General features: G+C 38.3%; 1 protein-coding gene across 2 annotated transcripts in view; it reads left to right on the top strand.

Annotated features, from left to right (window-relative positions):
* Positions 1–5,487, top strand: part of LOC142748064 (uncharacterized) — a 56,210-nt gene extending 50,723 nt beyond the window's left edge. For both annotated transcript variants that reach the window (XM_075855188.1, XM_075855187.1), the window contains exon 9: positions 4,479–5,487. In XM_075855188.1, the coding sequence (XP_075711303.1) occupies positions 4,479–5,170 (692 nt within the window). In that variant the 3' untranslated portion in view covers positions 5,171–5,487. The remainder of the gene's footprint in view (positions 1–4,478) is intronic.
* Positions 5,488–19,352: the final 13,865 nt, after the last annotated feature.

Below are 19,352 nucleotides of genomic sequence, written 5' to 3'. Positions count from 1 at the left end.
CACCTACACACACACACACACAAACAACCACACACAAACATATACACAAACACATAAACACACACCCATATATTACACAAACACACATAAACACATACACACAAACATATACACACAAATATACACACAAACACACACATACACACAAACACATGTACACAAACACACCCATATATACACAAACACACATAAACAAACACACAAATATACATATACAAAAATACACACACATACACACAAACATATGCACAAACACACCCATATATACACAAACACACACACATATACACACACAAACACACCCAAATATACACAAACACACACAAACATATACACAAACACACCCATATATACACAAACACACATATACACACAAACATGTACACAAACACACCCATATATACACAAACACACACATATACAAAAACACACACACACACAAACATATACACACAAACATATACACAAACACACCCATATACACACATACACAAAAATATACACAAACATATACACATACACACAAATACACCCATATATACACTCACACATAAACACACACACACATATGCACAAACACATATACACAAACACACCCATATATACACAAACACACACACATATACACAAACACATGTACACAAACACACCCAAATATACACAAACACACATACACAAACACACATACAAACATATACAGAAACACACCCATATATACACAAACACACACATATACACACACACATATACACACAAACATATGTACACAAACACACCCATATATACACACCCATATATACACAAACACATACACAAACCCACACATATACAAAAACACACACACACAAACATATACACACACAAACACAAAAATATACACAAACATATACACATACACACAAATACACCCATATATACACTCACACATAAACACACACACACACACACACACACATACACAAACACACCCATATATACACAGACACACACACACACACACACACACAAACATATACACACTTACCTTTAGCGGAGCGCAGACTTCTCCTTGCGACGGGTGCCTTTCCACTGCATCTTCTGCGCATGCGCCGAGAAGCACCGAGATGCGCGTTCACGAGCAAATGACATCCTCTGCTCCGGACGCAGAGGATGTCATTACGCATGCGCGGCCACCGCTAAAGGTAAATAGCGGTGGCCGGGAACCTAGGCAACGAGCAGGATACAAAGAGGGACCGACCGCAACTTCAATCAAGAATAGCAAGAAAACGACATCGCTGGACGACGGACAGGTAATTAGAATTCTTCTTATTTTTACATGGGGGAGCTTTATAGCTCCATTTATCAACTTGGGACAACCCCTTTAAGGGCACCCTGAAAGGCTGGAGGTTTTCCTCTCAGCAATGATCTGTAGACCAGTAACTGAAACGTCCTCTGCATCCAACTGCTTCCAGGACTATTCTGCGGCCGTTAATATCATGGGTTGCAATATATATTGGGTGAAGGCACCTAAGGAAAGTCTTAGGCCCCATTCACATCGCGTTTTTGGCCTACATTTAACATTAAAAATCTCATGAGGTATATGTTTAACAGATGCCTGTGACTATATAGCATACGTCACCCATAGGTTTCTATGTTAAAAAAAACTCTGCTGCACGGTATAACTTTTTTAAATGGGATACCATTGTATGGAATAGCGTAGTCTACTACGCTATTCCATACCTAAAAAAAAAAAAAGGTATACCGACACATACCAGCAGGACAGAAGGCCAAAAAAATAAAAGAACACTCTTTTGGCCTCCCTCGGGCTAATAAAGTCTTATGTCGGTAGCTTTCCTGGCATACACGCTAAATGTAGGGCCAAATCGTGATGTGAACAGGGCCTTATTTGGCAAGAAAATAGCAAGCATCTTGAGGAACATCCACAGATAAATTTACTTAATCTTCCTGGCTGTCAAGAAGTCGATTTAATTTTCTAAAGTCAAATAAATAGCAACGTACTATATAATTAATATGAAACTCCCTTTCATACTGCTAAATCATCCTAATACATTTTTGTGGTTCTGGAAGCCTTTGCTAGAACATTGTATTCATTATCCCCTATAATTAAATTTAGGATGCACCACTAGCTCTTAACTCATTTCTGTATGCAAATATGCAACTTGTAAATTTAATTTTTACACTTCTTAAACTACTACTTTACAAAACGTATTCTCATCCAAACTGTAATAATTACATAAAAACATATACCGTATTTTTCGGTTTATAAGACGCACCCAGGTTTTAGACAACAGAAAATAGGAAAAAAATGATTTGTTAAAAAATTATTTATTCTGTTTCACCATATTCTGAGAGCCAAATTTTTTTAATATTTTTTTTTCATCGATTGAGAGGTGTGAGGGCTTACTTTTTGCGGGAGTAGTTTTATTGGGACCATTTTTTGGTACATACAATTTTTTTGATCACTTTTTTTTTTATTATATCATATTTTAAGCACTGAGGTGACCAAAAAACTATTTTGGTGTTTTACATTTTTAAACTCACCGTGCGAGTTAAATAATGGTATATTGTAATAGATCGGACTTCTACGGACACAGCGATACCAAATAATTTTATATTTTACATTGTGCTTGGGAAAAAATGGGGAAAGGTGTTTTTTTAACTTTTAATATTTATTTTTTTTACACTTTTTGGCTACATGTGGAGTTACTGAAACAGCATAACTATGATGTTTTCCTAACTCCCATAATAGTGGATGACAGTTATGGAAGCAGCGTAGCATGCGAGCTACGTTGTTTCCGTAACTACTGTTCAGTTCTATGGGAGTGACGGAAACAGCGTAGCTCAGCGACTGGCCGGGAGAGCACAGAAAGCTAGAACTGGGTTTAGGGGGCCCCGTTCTAGAGATAGGTGCGGGTCCCAGAGGTGGGAACTGCATCTATCTGACATTTATGACATATCCTGTGGATATCAGAAAAAAGGAGATTTTTGAAGCAGCACTAGTCCCGAGTATGGTGCGGTGCACGCTGTCAAGCCAGGCAAACCAACTCCAGCACGATGTATATCCAAAGAAGTAGTAGGACAACAGCACACGTCTTCAAATCATCAAAGTGGTTTTATTGTCAAGACATCCACAAACGACAAGCAACGTTTCGACCCATAGTGAGTGAAGGCTTGACAAAGACCCTTCACTCACTATGGATCGAAACGTTGCTTGTCGTTTGTGGATGTCTTGACAATAAAACCACTTTGATGATTTGAAGACGTGTGCTGTTGTCCTACTACTTCTTTGGATATCCTGTGGATATGTCATAAATGTCCTACATAGAAAAACCCCTATATATGCTGCGGTCGCTATTGACCACGGCATTTAACTAGTTAAAGGGGTTTGCCATAAAACACATTTATCCCCTATCACATGTGAGATCGCTGGAGGTCCGACCGCTGGGACCACCAGTGATAAGGAGAACAGGGGACCGAAAGTAACCCAGAACGCTACATAAGAAGCCTGGACTTCCGGGTTCTGTGTCCGGCTTATCTGTTCCGCAGCTCCATAGAGATCAATGGAGAGCCACTCACGCATGAGCAGAAGAGTCCCATTGATCTCTATGAAGTAGCCGGACACAGAACGCGGAAGTCATAGCTTCTCATGCAGCGCTCTTGGTAACTTTCGGTCCCCGTTATCCTTATTGATCACACATGTATCCCCTATCCTGTGAGCCCGCTCCATACATCACCCCCCTCCAGCTCCATCATGTGCCGACACGTCATGGGTCGGGAAGGGGTTTAGTAATGAAGCGGTCATGGGGCCCGGCGATGCCGGGTCCCTTGACTGCGGACTATAAGACGCAGGGACTTTTTAGCAAGATTTATTCTTGCTAAAAACTGCGTCTTATAGTCCGAAAAATACGGTAAGTTAGGGATATGTGGCAAAAACATATACATTAGGGATATGTGCAGGTTAGTACATGTTTGCTGTAGCATTTTTTCAACATCGTAATAAATATATTTTCATCCTGTATTTTACCTCAAGGTGGCAGTGTGTCATCTACTGTAAATTAGGTGTCACTCGATACATTATATCTATGATTTATATGTGAATGCTGATCAAACTACAAGTCAACATTTCAAATTAATATATATAAAATTAAGATATGAAAGATTTTTTATTATAGTTAAGCAAATGGAGGGGGTAAATAAACTGTTTAACTCCTTTTATCCCCATTGGGAACCCATAATGATTATAGATTTTTGTTCTTTGGATTTCTGCTAGTGATCAATAGTCAAAGTAGTTATTCAATAAAACTATTTTGATCATTGTCATTGGCGAGTATATATGGATCTCAACTCACGTTGGTTGGTACAGCAGGAAATGTACTGTACATATTTTTATTCAAAAGGTGAAAATGATTTATTTTAGATTAAGAGTAAACACTAAGTAAAAAACATACATAATCATTTTTTTATGGCCATTCTTCTAGATAATGACAAACAAAGCAGTCTGAAGGCCATGCAGGGATTAGAAGAATTAGTTTCAGAACTAAACAAAACAAATAATACTAAAGATATTAAAGATGAGATAATGAAATTGGAGAAAATACAGAATTCAACAAAAGAGAATGTCTTTAAATCACAAACCAAAGAGGGTGGAAATTATGATGAAACGTCTATTGAAAAAGGCCTACCTGAACTTATACTTATAAATGAAACAGTAATAGGTCAAAAACAAACCACGGAACAGCAAATAAGGAGAAATGAAATACTTCCTGATCTTAAAGAGGATTTGGAGTCGGAAAAACTTGACCATACTAAGTATGAGGGAGTCGATAATTCTCACTATTCCATGTTACTATCAAAAGATGAAAGTGTACAACCGACAAATCAAAATAGCAGAACATCAAATGGAGCCATCTTTATAAAAGAGCAACTTACTGATGAACCATTAGAAAAAACACTGGCAGAAGATTACCCAGAAAATGAGGACAATGCATACATCACAGAAAAATACATTCACGTTCAAAAAAATCCTCGGAGACTGACTCTACAGAAAGTAAAGACACCAGTCGGGGTGGTTTATAAAACAATAGGTGACTCTGAGTATGAAGATAACACAGAGGATGTGGAAAAAGGTTTGGAATTGAGTGACCAAGACATTTTAAACATAACAACATAGAACATATGATATACCAGAGTTTGCACTACTTGGCACGGATCAAGGTCAGTTACAGCCGAACATTGTCGGTCCTAATAATAATAATAAAGTATTTGCATCATATAAAGAATGAAAGAAAAGTTGGCCAAGTAATTTCTGCATTTTAATAATATGAGTTTGCCTCATAAAGACAATCCCTTTTTACACAGAAGCTGATGATCAGCTGACAACCCTTTTGTAAACAGAAATTGGATCCCGGCTTCTTTTACTGGACTAGTTTTACATGGCGGCCATTTAAATGATGGGCTGGATATACTAGAGTGGGGGCCGCTAGTTGTGAGTGCACATTAGAATATATTGACTTTAATAAAGGGAGGTCTTCCATTTAAGGCTCCCTCTATGATGTCTATATACCCTAATAGGGGACTAGTAAATGGGTTCTCTTTATGAGACAACCTGATTAATGAAAAACTAAAATATACCCATTGTAAATGGCTTTTTGAACCTAACCATCTGAAACCATGAACATGAATGATTATTGTGATTCAATGAGTTATCCCATTAATTGTTACAGTTCTCTGTTCTTACACAAAAGTTTGTTGTTTTTTTTTAATTAAAATGTTAAAAAATAATTGGTGTCAAGACATTGCTGTTATTTCTTTGTTATAGTTCACTCTGGTAGTCTTTTGATCTCTTCACAGAACATCCACCTAACATGTCCAGTGCTGATGATAAGAAGCCACTGATCATGCATTGATACTTTTTAATTTTTTATATAATCTTCTTTCACTTTTACAGAATTTAAACACTATATACAGTGAATTTATCACAAAATTCTATAAAAGGAGATATACACATTATCCCCCCCAACCCATGTATCATAAAGAGAAAAAAAACAAAAAACAACAACCTAAACAAATAACTTAGGCTACAGTGAAAGTTGCGCATCTGAGGATTGTACTAACCCCTCAGCTTTAAAAGAACGCTCATAATAATAAATCTGTTTTTACACATTTAAGCCAAGCTTTACTAGCTATTACATGGGCGGACATCCATTTTCTCGCTATAAGAAGCCTTGCCAGAAATAACAGTCATAACGGTTTATTTATTTTCATGTGTAGAGTGAAAGGACACTTCAGACATATCGCCTAAGAGACAAACGGCATTGCCGTAATAATTTTAAGCTGTAGATATGCCAAAATCTTTGGCCTATATACCTCAATTCTATAGCAAGCCCAAATCATGTGTATGAAATAAGCATTCAAAGCGCCACACCAGATACACCTAAGGGGTTTGACACAGCACAATTCTATCCAAAAAGGATAAAGAATAATAGAGTCTATCTCTACACATAAATTGAACACAAGGATAAGACATTACACAATATGTAATATATTGTGCCATCTATCCTCTGACATTACCCCTAAATCGTGTTTCCAGTGTATTCTAAATTCAAAGCTAAATTTGGAAGTGACATAGGAATAAATTTATACAATAGCCGGGTTCCATCCAAGAATTTAGAAAGTCCAAAATGACTGAAGATTGTGTATTATAATCAACCATAGAGGAGGTATCTAAAACAAATCTATGGTAGTTAAGAAAAATTGGACTGACAAACCCTCCAAAGGAAGTATCACACCTCCCTTAAATAGCGGAGACACAAGGATCGGTCCTCTTTTTTTCCCCAGAATTCTGAAGTCTCGCTTTCCTACAAATTTGGAAGATTATAATTATTTCGTGAAGAATAAATTGACAGAAAATTAGTAATTAAAAATATCCATTTAATTTCTTTCCGAACTCTCTGGAACATAGTATATAAAGGGTCATTTTTAAATTTTGATCCTTCCAAGATGCCAGTTTCCAAAACGTGAAAAATATTTTGGCATTGAAATAGCACAGTAACTTCAAATCAATAAGCAGATGACCCAGATAAAATAGTGACGGAGCTGTGAGGCCTAGGAAGTAACACTCCAAGCCGGAGATTGAAAATCCACCCTCATTCATAGGTGCAGTTAAATAAAATTGTTTCATTCTCTGCCTTTTTTCTCTTCGATTCAATTCAGAAAAATATCTTTCTATCAAGCCAAAGGAGTGAGTTACTGAATACAAATAACAGTTGAGGAAAGACGAAAGTTTCAAATAAACACATTCTGTCTGCCTTAGATAATCACGCTATGGAGATAAAAGTAGAAACAAAGTGCACATCGTGCCTGAATCTGTATAGTTGTGGAGAAAAAGAAGGGTGGTCAAATATACTGACCTGGTGATGTTATGCTAGGAGCACAACAACCCAAACTGGCGTATTCAAAAGTGCCCTTATAAGAGCCGGTTGCAGCCACAGTTCCCGATCCGGAGGTTTGGAGTACACAAACTCCGCTGAACGAATCCAGTAAAAAAGTAAAAAAGGTCGGAAAGATCCAAGGGCGCAGCCGTGTGAAGATGAAATTCTTTAATTGTACATATAACAACAACAAAAAACTGTGTTTCGAAGCCGTACCGGCCTCTTCGTCAGGTCAGAGTACAAGTGATTATTCAAAGAAGATTCACTGTTTATATAACCCAGAAGAACCGGATGACTACCGGGTTAGGTTAAAGGTCAGAGCAGGGGGCGGGTTACGGCAAAACGCTGTGATCACAATAAACATACAAGAAGATTTAACCCCTTAATGACCAGCCTATTTTAGACCTTAATGACCAAGCCATTTTTTACGTTTTTCCATCGTCGCATTCCAAGAGCTATAACTCTTTTATTTTTGCGTCGACATAGCTGTATAAGGTCTTGTTTTTTGCGGGACAAGTTGTACTTTTTAATAGCACCATTTTGGGGGACATATTATTTATTAATTAACTTTTATTAACTTTTTTTTGGGGGGGGAATAGAAAAAAACCTGAAATTTCGCCACTCTTTTTCACGTCTTAAATCAACGGCGTTTACCGTGTGATATAAATAACACCATAAGTTTATTCAGCGGGTTGTTACGATTGCAACGATACCAAATTTGTATAGTTTTTGTATGTTTAACTACTTTTACACAGTAAAAACGCTTTTTTTTCAAAATTATTTGTTTTTGTGTCTCCATATTTGAAGAGCCGTAACGTTTTCATTTTTTCACCGATGCGGTTGTATGAGGGCTTTTTTTTTGCTGGAAGACTTGTAGTTTTTATTGGTACCATTTTTGAGTAGATGCGACTTTTTGATCACTTTTTATAACATTTTTTTAAAGTCAGGATTCACAGAAAACAGCAATTTTTCCATAGTTTTTTATTAAATTTTTTACGGCGTTCACCGTGCGGGTTAAATAATGTTATAGATTTATAGTCGGGGTCGTTACGGACGCGGCGATACCAAATATGTGTCACTTTTTTACTTTATTTTGGTTTTTTAATAGTAAAGCATTGTATAAAGGGAAAAGCTGGGTTTTTCATTTTTTTTCACATTTTTTTTTTCATTAACTTTATTAAACTTTTTTTTTACTAGTCCCACTAGGGGACTATAATATGCGATTCTGCGATCGCTATTGTAATACACTGCAATACTTTTGTATTGCAGTGTATTACTGCCTGTCCGTTTAAAACGGACAGGCATCTGCTAGGTCATGCCTCCGGCATGATCTAGCAGGCAGTCGCTCCAGGCAGACCTGGGGGCCTTTATTAGGCCCCCGGCTGCCATTAGAGACACAGACACTCGGCGATCGTATCGCCGGGTGTCAGTGGGATGAGAGGGAGCTCCCTCCCTCTCTCCAAAACCACTCAGATTCGGTGCACGCTATTGCGCACCGCATCTGAAGGGTTAAACAGGTGAGATCGATACTAATATCCATCTCACCCGGCAGAGCAGGGACGCTCCCAGCCCTCAGCTGCCTCTAGCAGCTGAGAGCAGGGAGATTTGACACTCGATGCTCTGTTTACTTTATCCTGATGCAGTGCCGTAAAAAGGCATATGCATCAGAATAAAGCCCGTTAGTGGCCGCCGTTAAAAGGCGTATTGACGGTCACTAACGGGTTAAAATACATAGAAATACAAAAGGTGTGCTAAAAAATTTATTAGTTACACCTAAAAGACACTAGTTGGTCCAAACTAAAAAAGAACATAAGAAAAAGACCATACGAAAATATGTTAGTAAGATACTCCATATTTACGCTAACTAAAAACATAGAGGAAAATCATAAGAAGAGATATCCCTATAAAATAACTCACTTAGAGGATCACATCCCATGTCTGAAGACACTGTATATATATATATATAAGAACATAAAATTTAACTTGAATTGTAGTCATACTCGGACAGAACATTGTATTGTCATTTTGTATATTTTGTTGTCATAGAGACGTATCGCTTATTAGGGCCATAAAAAGAAGAATAAGGTGTTAGTGGTATATTTGAAGCCTTCCACCGCAGGACTTGATATTTTGTATACTCTACAATAATTAATAATTGAATCACTGGAATAGGACTAGAGTTTTGTTTAAAATGTAACTTTTACTTGTAACATATTTAAAAAGTGTGTAAAACAAATGACACACCAGGACAAGACTGTTTACAAAAAAATCTTCCTTATAGTACAGGAGATATAGTGCTCAATGCAAAAAAAAGTCAATTCAATATTGGTGATATCATCATTTCTTTGCAGAGTTAAAGAAAAATGCTCCAAATTGTTGCAAAAACATGTGAGTGATCTATTTCCCAGGAGGATATATATAAAACTCTGTGGGGTAATGACCCCTCCTACCCGTTCCGTAGTGTGTTAAAGTCCTGTTCCGTTCTTATGGCTGGGGACTGGGAAGCCTCACTTGTTTCTTTTATATGATTTTAGGCAATCAATCATTATTTTCTCCCGACGCGTTTCCTTATGGCCAGAATTCCTCAGGGGAGATAAGGCCAGATAACCTCCTTGACAGGGGGCACAAATGAAGTTGGAGCTGTATTGAAGTTTCAATCTTCTGCAGTGGCAGAGATTCCTCAGAGCACTTGTTTCCTCGTGCTGGAGTAAACGCTGGTTCCGGCGTGTGACGTCCTCACCCACATGTGTTTTCTATTGCTCTTTATACAGGTTGTTCCCTCCCTCATTGTGCACTCCTCCAGTGACGTATCCAGGGGAGTGCCCCATAGTTGAAGCTGATACAGAACGGAATCCAGAGCACCTCCCTTTGGGTAGTGTCTGTCAGTGACTCCGTGTTGTCCAGCTTCTTCTACCACAATCACGGACCACTGCCTCTGTGATTGCTGCTGCTGGACATGAACAACTGTCAAAGACAGTTAAATCACCCTCAGCAAACAGCAAGTCAGCTTGCGTTACCGCATGCATTCACAATGTGAATCAGACCCAGTGCTGCCCGAGATTGGGAGAGAGGGGAGGGTGTGTCTGGCTTATCTACTAGTGTAGATGTAGTGTCTGTGGAAACAAATACAGAGAACTGCATACCATTAACCCCTACAAACCCGTTTATAAATTCCAAATTTGAGCTACTAGAGTGGGTTTTTATTCTTATATTTAGATATATTATTATTTAGATATTTTTGGCAGTAAACCATCTGTTTTTTAACATGGTATCTTTTACTTCATACATAAATACTATTTCTTGTGTCAAGAGTTTTATATATTTTTTTCGCAAAGGTGATCGATAACAATGTATTAGATGACTATTTAAGTTGTTAATAGCCCGTTGATGTGTGTGAATTATTTTATGGGGTTTTCGGATTTATTAAAATATTCATGAACTGTTAGAAAGACTTTGAAGATTTTAAATGAAACAAGAGAAATCTAATTTCTCATTTAATCCATGGGGTGCAGAGCTATCCAATTTAAATATCCATTTAGATTCCCTTTGGAGAACTACTGTGTCTATATCTCCTCCTCTAACTGATGGGTGAATTAATTCAATGGCTGTGAATTTAAGACATTTTGCATCCCCCCCATGGTTTGAATGTACATGTCTAGCCACCGGTTTGTCTCTATCATTTTTAATGTCACCTAGATGTTCCAGGATCCTCCTTCTCCATTCCCTTGTGGTCTTTCCTATATAGTCCCGGGGACAACTGCATGTCATTTTGTAGACTACATTTTTAGAACTACAATTTATGAAGTCCTTGATTTTATAATTTTTTCCTGTGTATGAACTCTTAAAATCTTTGGTATTTTGTACAGCCGCGCAAGCCTTACAGTGTCCGCATTTATAGCACCCACTCGTTTTCCCTCGATCTAACCAACATGGGTCAGGTCTAGAGCTTTTCAAATGACTATGTGTGACTCTGTCTCCTATACTCCTTCCTCGTCTATATGTGACCTGTGCCCAGGGGGATATGACTTCTTTGAGGTCTGGGTCCATTTGTAGGATACCCCAGTGTTTTCTGAGTATTCCTTTAATTTTTTGGTCTGATCTATCATAGGTACCAATTAGGCGTATAGGTTGATTAGTCAATTCTCTTCTTTTTGGGATAAGGAGTTCTTCCCTTTTCTTTTGTATTGCGTGCTGATAAGCTTTTTTAAGGGTTCTCAAAGGATACCCCCTTTCAAGGAATCGAGCTTTAAGATCCCTTGCTTGTTCTATGAATTCTTGTTCATTAGAGCAATTGCGTCTTAGTCTGAGGTACTGTCCTTTTGGTATTCCCTGTTTCAATGGGATGGGGTGGTGACTTTCCCATCTTAAAAGACTATTTGTGGAGGTTGGTTTTCTATATATAGTTGAAATAAGTCCTCCTTTGTCATCTTTGGAGATATATACATCCAAAAATGGCAGATTTTGATTGTCGGATTCAGATGTAAATCTCAAACCGATAATATTTTCATTCAATTCTTTGCTATATTGAATGAAGTCCCTTTCTAGTCCCCCCCAAAGGACAAACACGTCGTCTATAAAACGTGCCCACATCAGGATCGGGCTGTTTAGATGTTGGCGCTCATCTGTAAATACCATGGTTTCCTCCCACCAACCCAGGAGCAAGTTTGCGTATGTCGGTGCACATGAGTTACCCATGGCTGTTCCCCTGAGTTGGTGGTAGATACGACCATTGAAGAGAAAATTATTGTTTGTCAATACAAATCTTAATAGATCTAAAATGAAGGTATTGTGTCGCTGTAGGTGGGTCCCCCTTGTATTCAGGAAATATTCTACCGCTTTTAGACCCATTGTGTGGGGGATTGAGGAGTACAATGCCTCCACATCAATGCTGGCCAGAATGGTGTCATCATCCACCGTGACCTCATTGATTTTTTGTAGAAGATTTGTGGTATCTTTGGTATAAGAGGGTAAAGCCTCTACGAAGTTTCTCAAGACCTTGTCTATATAGATGCCCACATTTTGTGTTAATCCCCCTATCCCTGATACTATTGGTCGCCCCTTTAATGGGGTGGTCCCCTTGTGGATTTTGGGGAGGGCATAAAATGTGGGGGTCTGTGGTTTATCAATGGCCATGAATTTGAATTCATTTAAATCAATGAGGTTTTCGTTTTTTGCACGGTTTAAAATCTTAAAGAGTTCCTCTTTATCCTTTTGTATGGGATTCTCCTTGAGGATTTCATAACTCTCCTTGTCATTTAGGATGGTTTGACACATATCCATATAATCTTTTCTTGTAAGAACAACTGTGTTCCCCCCCTTATCGGAGGCCTTGATGATTATATTTTCATCCTTTTCCAGCGACAACAGTGCTTCATGTTCTTTTTTATTAAGGTTGGATGGTTTTCTCGAGGTTTCAATTTCTATTAGGTCTTTGACTACCAAGTCCTGGAAGACATCTATAATCGAGACATCACTTGTTGGAGGCATTTTTTTACTTTTCAGTTTGCATTGGGTAAAGGGACCCTCACCCCTTGGTTTTTCATTTTGGGATAATAGAGACGCCAGATTCCTTGCATGCGGTAATTCTGATAATGTTAGTCCCAATTCCATGCATTCTTTTTTATCCTTTATTTTATATAGTTTGTGCCACTTGAGTTTCCTCGTAAATAAGTTGATATCCTTTACCCAATTGAAAACCTCATAGGTGGTTGTAGGTACAAACGAAAGGCCTTTATTAAGTACCTGTATTTCTGTGTCAGAAAGGGCTCTATTGGATAAGTTGATAATTCTGTGGTTAGTTTTGTTTATCTCGGATTGTTTGCTCTGTTTCTTAATTGATAGGGTGTCCTCTGCCCTTCTTTCTCTAAAAAAGATGAAGACTCTGTATTCGTATACATCATTTGATTCTGGTAAGGTAAGGTGCTTGGATTCATTTGAGAGGTTTCCCATGTTTGTAGTGGGCTCCTCCCTCTAGAGAAGCCCCGTCCCCTGAACTGTCTTGAGTAATTTCTTCCTCTCGATATTCTACTCCTACTATTGAGATTTTGTTCAGATTCTGTGAAATCCGTATCTGACGAGGATTGGTCCGTTTCAGGTTTATTCTTCCCTTTCCTTTCTTCAAAGCAATATGCCTTATTTTCCCTGAAATCTTGCAAATCCCGGGTAAATTGGTGATGTTTCCTTTCTATAAGGTTGTATTGGAATTTTTCAAATGCGTTTTGTAGATGTATTTCCTTCCCAATGTACTCCGAGTCAGATTTGAATTTCAGGGTCACCTCTATTTGTTCTTTAAGTTTTTTTGTTGCTATTTCCAGAATACGTTTTTCTTCGTCCAGTATAATTTGCATGAATTTCAGGGAGCTAGTTGTTGCTTCCGTTTCCCACCTACGCATCAGTTCTGGACTTTGTAATCTGGTAGCTGGTATTAGTGTTATTCTTAGTCCTCTGGGGACTATACTGTGTTTTATGTAATTTTCAAATGCTTGCACCTCCCACCAAGATATTGCTTGTTCTTTGTAACATTTATTAAGCTCATTGAATGCCGTTTTGAGTGACGGTGTATACTTTTTCTGTAAAAATTCTTTTTCCGAAAATACTTCCTTTGCCTGGTTTATCCAGGTTTCTAAATTTGACGTATTTGTGATGAAGCCTGCCATATCCCAAGTATTTCAGTGTAAGGTGTTAGTGGTATATTTGAAGCCTTCCACCGCAGGACTTGATATTTTGTATACTCTACAATAATTAATAATTGAATCACTGGAATAGGACTAGAGTTTCGTTTAAAATGTAACTTTTACTTGTAACATATTTAAAAAGTGTGTAAAACAAATGACACACCAGGACAAGACTGTTTACAAAAAAATCTTCCTTATAGTACAGGAGATATAGTGCTCAATGCAAAAAAAAGTCAATTCAATATTGGTGATATCATCATTTCTTTGCAGAGTTAAAGAAAAATGCTCCAAATTGTTGCAAAAACATGTGAGTGATCTATTTCCCAGGAGGATATATATAAAACTCTGTGGGGTAATGACCCCTCCTACCCGTTCCGTAGTGTGTTTAAAGTCCTGTTCCGTTCTTATGGCTGGGGACTGGGAAGCCTCACTTGTTTCTTTTATATGATTTTAGGCAATCAATCATTATTTTCTCCCGACGCGTTTCCTTATGGCCAGAATTCCTCAGGGGAGATAAGGCCAGATAACCTCCTTGACAGGGGGCACAAATGAAGTTGGAGCTGTATTGAAGTTTCAATCTTCTGCAGTGGCAGAGATTCCTCAGAGCACTTGTTTCCTCGTGCTGGAGTAAACGCTGGTTCCGGCGTGTGACGTCCTCACCCACATGTGTTTTCTATTGCTCTTTATACAGGTTGTTCCCTCCCTCATTGTGCACTCCTCCAGTGACGTATCCAGGGGAGTGCCCCATAGTTGAAGCTGATACAGAATGGAATCCAGAGCACCTCCCATTGGGTAGTGTCTGTCAGTGACTCCGTGTTGTCCAGCTTCTTCTACCACAATCACGGACCACTGCCTCTGTGATTGCTGCTGCTGGACATGAACAACTGTCAAAGACAGTTAAATCACCCTCAGCAAACAGCAAGTCAGCTTGCGTTACCGCATGCATTCACAATGTGAATCAGACCCAGTGCTGCCCGAGATTGGGAGAGAGGGGAGGGTGTGTCTGGCTTATCTACTAGTGTAGATGTAGTGTCTGTGGAAACAAATACAGAGAACTGCATACCATTAACCCCTACAAACCCGTTTATAAATTCCAAATTTGAGCTACTAGAGTGGGTTTTTATTCTTATATTTAGATATATTATTATTTAGATATTTTTGGCAGTAAACCATCTGTTTTTTAACATGGTATCTTTTACTTCATACATAAATACTATTTCTTGTGTCAAGAGTTTTATATATTTTTTTCGCAAAGGTGATCGATAACAATGTATTAGATGACTATTTAAGTTGTTAATAGCCCGTTGATGTGTGTGAATTATTTTATGGGGTTTTCGGATTTATTAAAATATTCATGAACTGTTAGAAAGACTTTGAAGATTTTAAATGAAACAAGAGAAATCTAATTTCTCATTTAATCCATGGGGTGCAGAGCTATCCAATTTAAATATCCATTTAGATTCCCTTTGGAGAACTACTGTGTCTATATCTCCTCCTCTAACTGATGGGTGAATTAATTCAATGGCTGTGAATTTAAGACATTTTGCATCCCCCCCATGGTTTGAATGTACATGTCTAGCCACCGGTTTGTCTCTATCATTTTTAATGTCACCTAGATGTTCCAGGATCCTCCTTCTCCATTCCCTTGTGGTCTTTCCTATATAGTCCCGGGGACAACTGCATGTCATTTTGTAGACTACATTTTTAGAACTACAATTTATGAAGTCCTTGATTTTATAATTTTTTCCTGTGTATGAACTCTTAAAATCTTTGGTATTTTGTACAGCCGCGCAAGCCTTACAGTGTCCGCATTTATAGCACCCACTCGTTTTCCCTCGATCTAACCAACATGGGTCAGGTCTAGAGCTTTTCAAATGACTATGTGTGACTCTGTCTCCTATACTCCTTCCTCGTCTATATGTGACCTGTGCCCAGGGGGATATGACTTCTTTGAGGTCTGGGTCCATTTGTAGGATACCCCAGTGTTTTCTGAGTATTCCTTTAATTTTTTGGTCTGATCTATCATAGGTACCAATTAGGCGTATAGGTTGATTAGTCAATTCTCTTCTTTTTGGGATAAGGAGTTCTTCCCTTTTCTTTTGTATTGCGTGCTGATAAGCTTTTTTAAGGGTTCTCAAAGGATACCCCCTTTCAAGGAATCGAGCTTTAAGATCCCTTGCTTGTTCTATGAATTCTTGTTCATTAGAGCAATTGCGTCTTAGTCTGAGGTACTGTCCTTTTGGTATTCCCTGTTTCAATGGGATGGGGTGGTGACTTTCCCATCTTAAAAGACTATTTGTGGAGGTTGGTTTTCTATATATAGTTGAAATAAGTCCTCCTTTGTCATCTTTGGAGATATATACATCCAAAAATGGCAGATTTTGATTGTCGGATTCAGATGTAAATCTCAAACCGATAATATTTTCATTCAATTCTTTGCTATATTGAATGAAGTCCCTTTCTAGTCCCCCCCAAAGGACAAACACGTCGTCTATAAAACGTGCCCACATCAGGATCGGGCTGTTTAGATGTTGGCGCTCATCTGTAAATACCATGGTTTCCTCCCACCAACCCAGGAGCAAGTTTGCGTATGTCGGTGCACATGAGTTACCCATGGCTGTTCCCCTGAGTTGGTGGTAGATACGACCATTGAAGAGAAAATTATTGTTTGTCAATACAAATCTTAATAGATCTAAAATGAAGGTATTGTGTCGCTGTAGGTGGGTCCCCCTTGTATTCAGGAAATATTCTACCGCTTTTAGACCCATTGTGTGGGGGATTGAGGAGTACAATGCCTCCACATCAATGCTGGCCAGAATGGTGTCATCATCCACCGTGACCTCATTGATTTTTTGTAGAAGATTTGTGGTATCTTTGGTATAAGAGGGTAAAGCCTCTACGAAGTTTCTCAAGACCTTGTCTATATAGATGCCCACATTTTGTGTTAATCCCCCTATCCCTGATACTATTGGTCGCCCCTTTAATGGGGTGGTCCCCTTGTGGATTTTGGGGAGGGCATAAAATGTGGGGGTCTGTGGTTTATCAATGGCCATGAATTTGAATTCATTTAAATCAATGAGGTTTTCGTTTTTTGCACGGTTTAAAATCTTAAAGAGTTCCTCTTTATCCTTTTGTATGGGATTCTCCTTGAGGATTTCATAACTCTCCTTGTCATTTAGGATGGTTTGACACATATCCATATAATCTTTTCTTGTAAGAACAACTGTGTTCCCCCCCTTATCGGAGGCCTTGATGATTATATTTTCATCCTTTTCCAGCGACAACAGTGCTTCATGTTCTTTTTTATTAAGGTTGGATGGTTTTCTCGAGGTTTCAATTTCTATTAGGTCTTTGACTACCAAGTCCTGGAAGACATCTATAATCGAGACATCACTTGTTGGAGGCATTTTTTTACTTTTCAGTTTGCATTGGGTAAAGGGACCCTCACCCCTTGGTTTTTCATTTTGGGATAATAGAGACGCCAGATTCCTTGCATGCGGTAATTCTGATAATGTTAGTCCCAATTCCATGCATTCTTTTTTATCCTTTATTTTATATAGTTTGTGCCACTTGAGTTTCCTCGTAAATAAGTTGATATCCTTTACCCAATTGAAAACCTCATAGGTGGTTGTAGGTACAAACGAAAGGCCTTTATTAAGTACCTGTATTTCTGTGTCAGAAAGGGCTCTATTGGATAAGTTGATAATTCTGTGGTTAGTTTTGTTTATCTCGGATTGTTTGCTCTGTTTCTTAATTGATAGGGTGTCCTCTGCCCTTCTTTCTCTAAAAAAGATGAAGACTCTGTATTCGTATACATCATTTGATTCTGGTAAGGTAAGGTGCTTGGATTCATTTGAGAGGTTTCCCATGTTTGTAGTGGGCTCCTCCCTCTAGAGAAGCCCCGTCCCCTGAACTGTCTTGAGTAATTTCTTCCTCTCGATATTCTACTCCTACTATTGAGATTTTGTTCAGATTCTGTGAAATCCGTATCTGACGAGGATTGGTCCGTTTCAGGTTTATTCTTCCCTTTCCTTTCTTCAAAGCAATATGCCTTATTTTCCCTGAAATCTTGCAAATCCCGGGTAAATTGGTGATGTTTCCTTTCTATAAGGTTGTATTGGAATTTTTCAAATGCGTTTTGTAGATGTATTTCCTTCCCAATGTACTCCGAGTCAGATTTGAATTTCAGGGTCACCTCTATTTGTTCTTTAAGTTTTTTTGTTGCTATTTCCAGAATACGTTTTTCTTCGTCCAGTATAATTTGCATGAATTTCAGGGAGCTAGTTGTTGCTTCCGTTTCCCACCTACGCATCAGTTCTGGACTTTGTAATCTGGTAGCTGGTATTAGTGTTATTCTTAGTCCTCTGGGGACTATACTGTGTTTTATGTAATTTTCAAATGCTTGCACCTCCCACCAAGATATTGCTTGTTCTTTGTAACATTTATTAAGCTCATTGAATGCCGTTTTGAGTGACGGTGTATACTTTTTCTGTAAAAATTCTTTTTCCGAAAATACTTCCTTTGCCTGGTTTATCCAGGTTTCTAAATTTGACGTATTTGTGATGAAGCCTGCCATATCCCAAGTATTTCAGTGTAAGGTGTTAGTGGTATATTTGAAGCCTTCCACCGCAGGACTTGATATTTTGTATACTCTACAATAATTAATAATTGAATCACTGGAATAGGACTAGAGTTTCGTTTAAAATGTAACTTTTACTTGTAACATATTTAAAAAGTGTGTAAAACAAATGACACACCAGGACAAGACTGTTTACAAAAAAATCTTCCTTATAGTACAGGAGATATAGTGCTCAATGCAAAAAAAAGTCAATTCAATATTGGTGATATCATCATTTCTTTGCAGAGTTAAAGAAAAATGCTCCAAATTGTTGCAAAAACATGTGAGTGATCTATTTCCCAGGAGGATATATATAAAACTCTGTGGGGTAATGACCCCTCCTACCCGTTCCGTAGTGTGTTTAAAGTCCTGTTCCGTTCTTATGGCTGGGGACTGGGAAGCCTCACTTGTTTCTTTTATATGATTTTAGGCAATCAATCATTATTTTCTCCCGACGCGTTTCCTTATGGCCAGAATTCCTCAGGGGAGATAAGGCCAGATAACCTCCTTGACAGGGGGCACAAATGAAGTTGGAGCTGTATTGAAGTTTCAATCTTCTGCAGTGGCAGAGATTCCTCAGAGCACTTGTTTCCTCGTGCTGGAGTAAACGCTGGTTCCGGCGTGTGACGT

This window comes from Rhinoderma darwinii, chromosome 3 (assembly GCF_050947455.1).
Source record: "Rhinoderma darwinii isolate aRhiDar2 chromosome 3, aRhiDar2.hap1, whole genome shotgun sequence".
Classification (NCBI taxonomy): Eukaryota; Metazoa; Chordata; class Amphibia; order Anura; family Rhinodermatidae; genus Rhinoderma; species Rhinoderma darwinii.
This window is presented reverse-complemented; position numbering and strand designations above follow the sequence as displayed.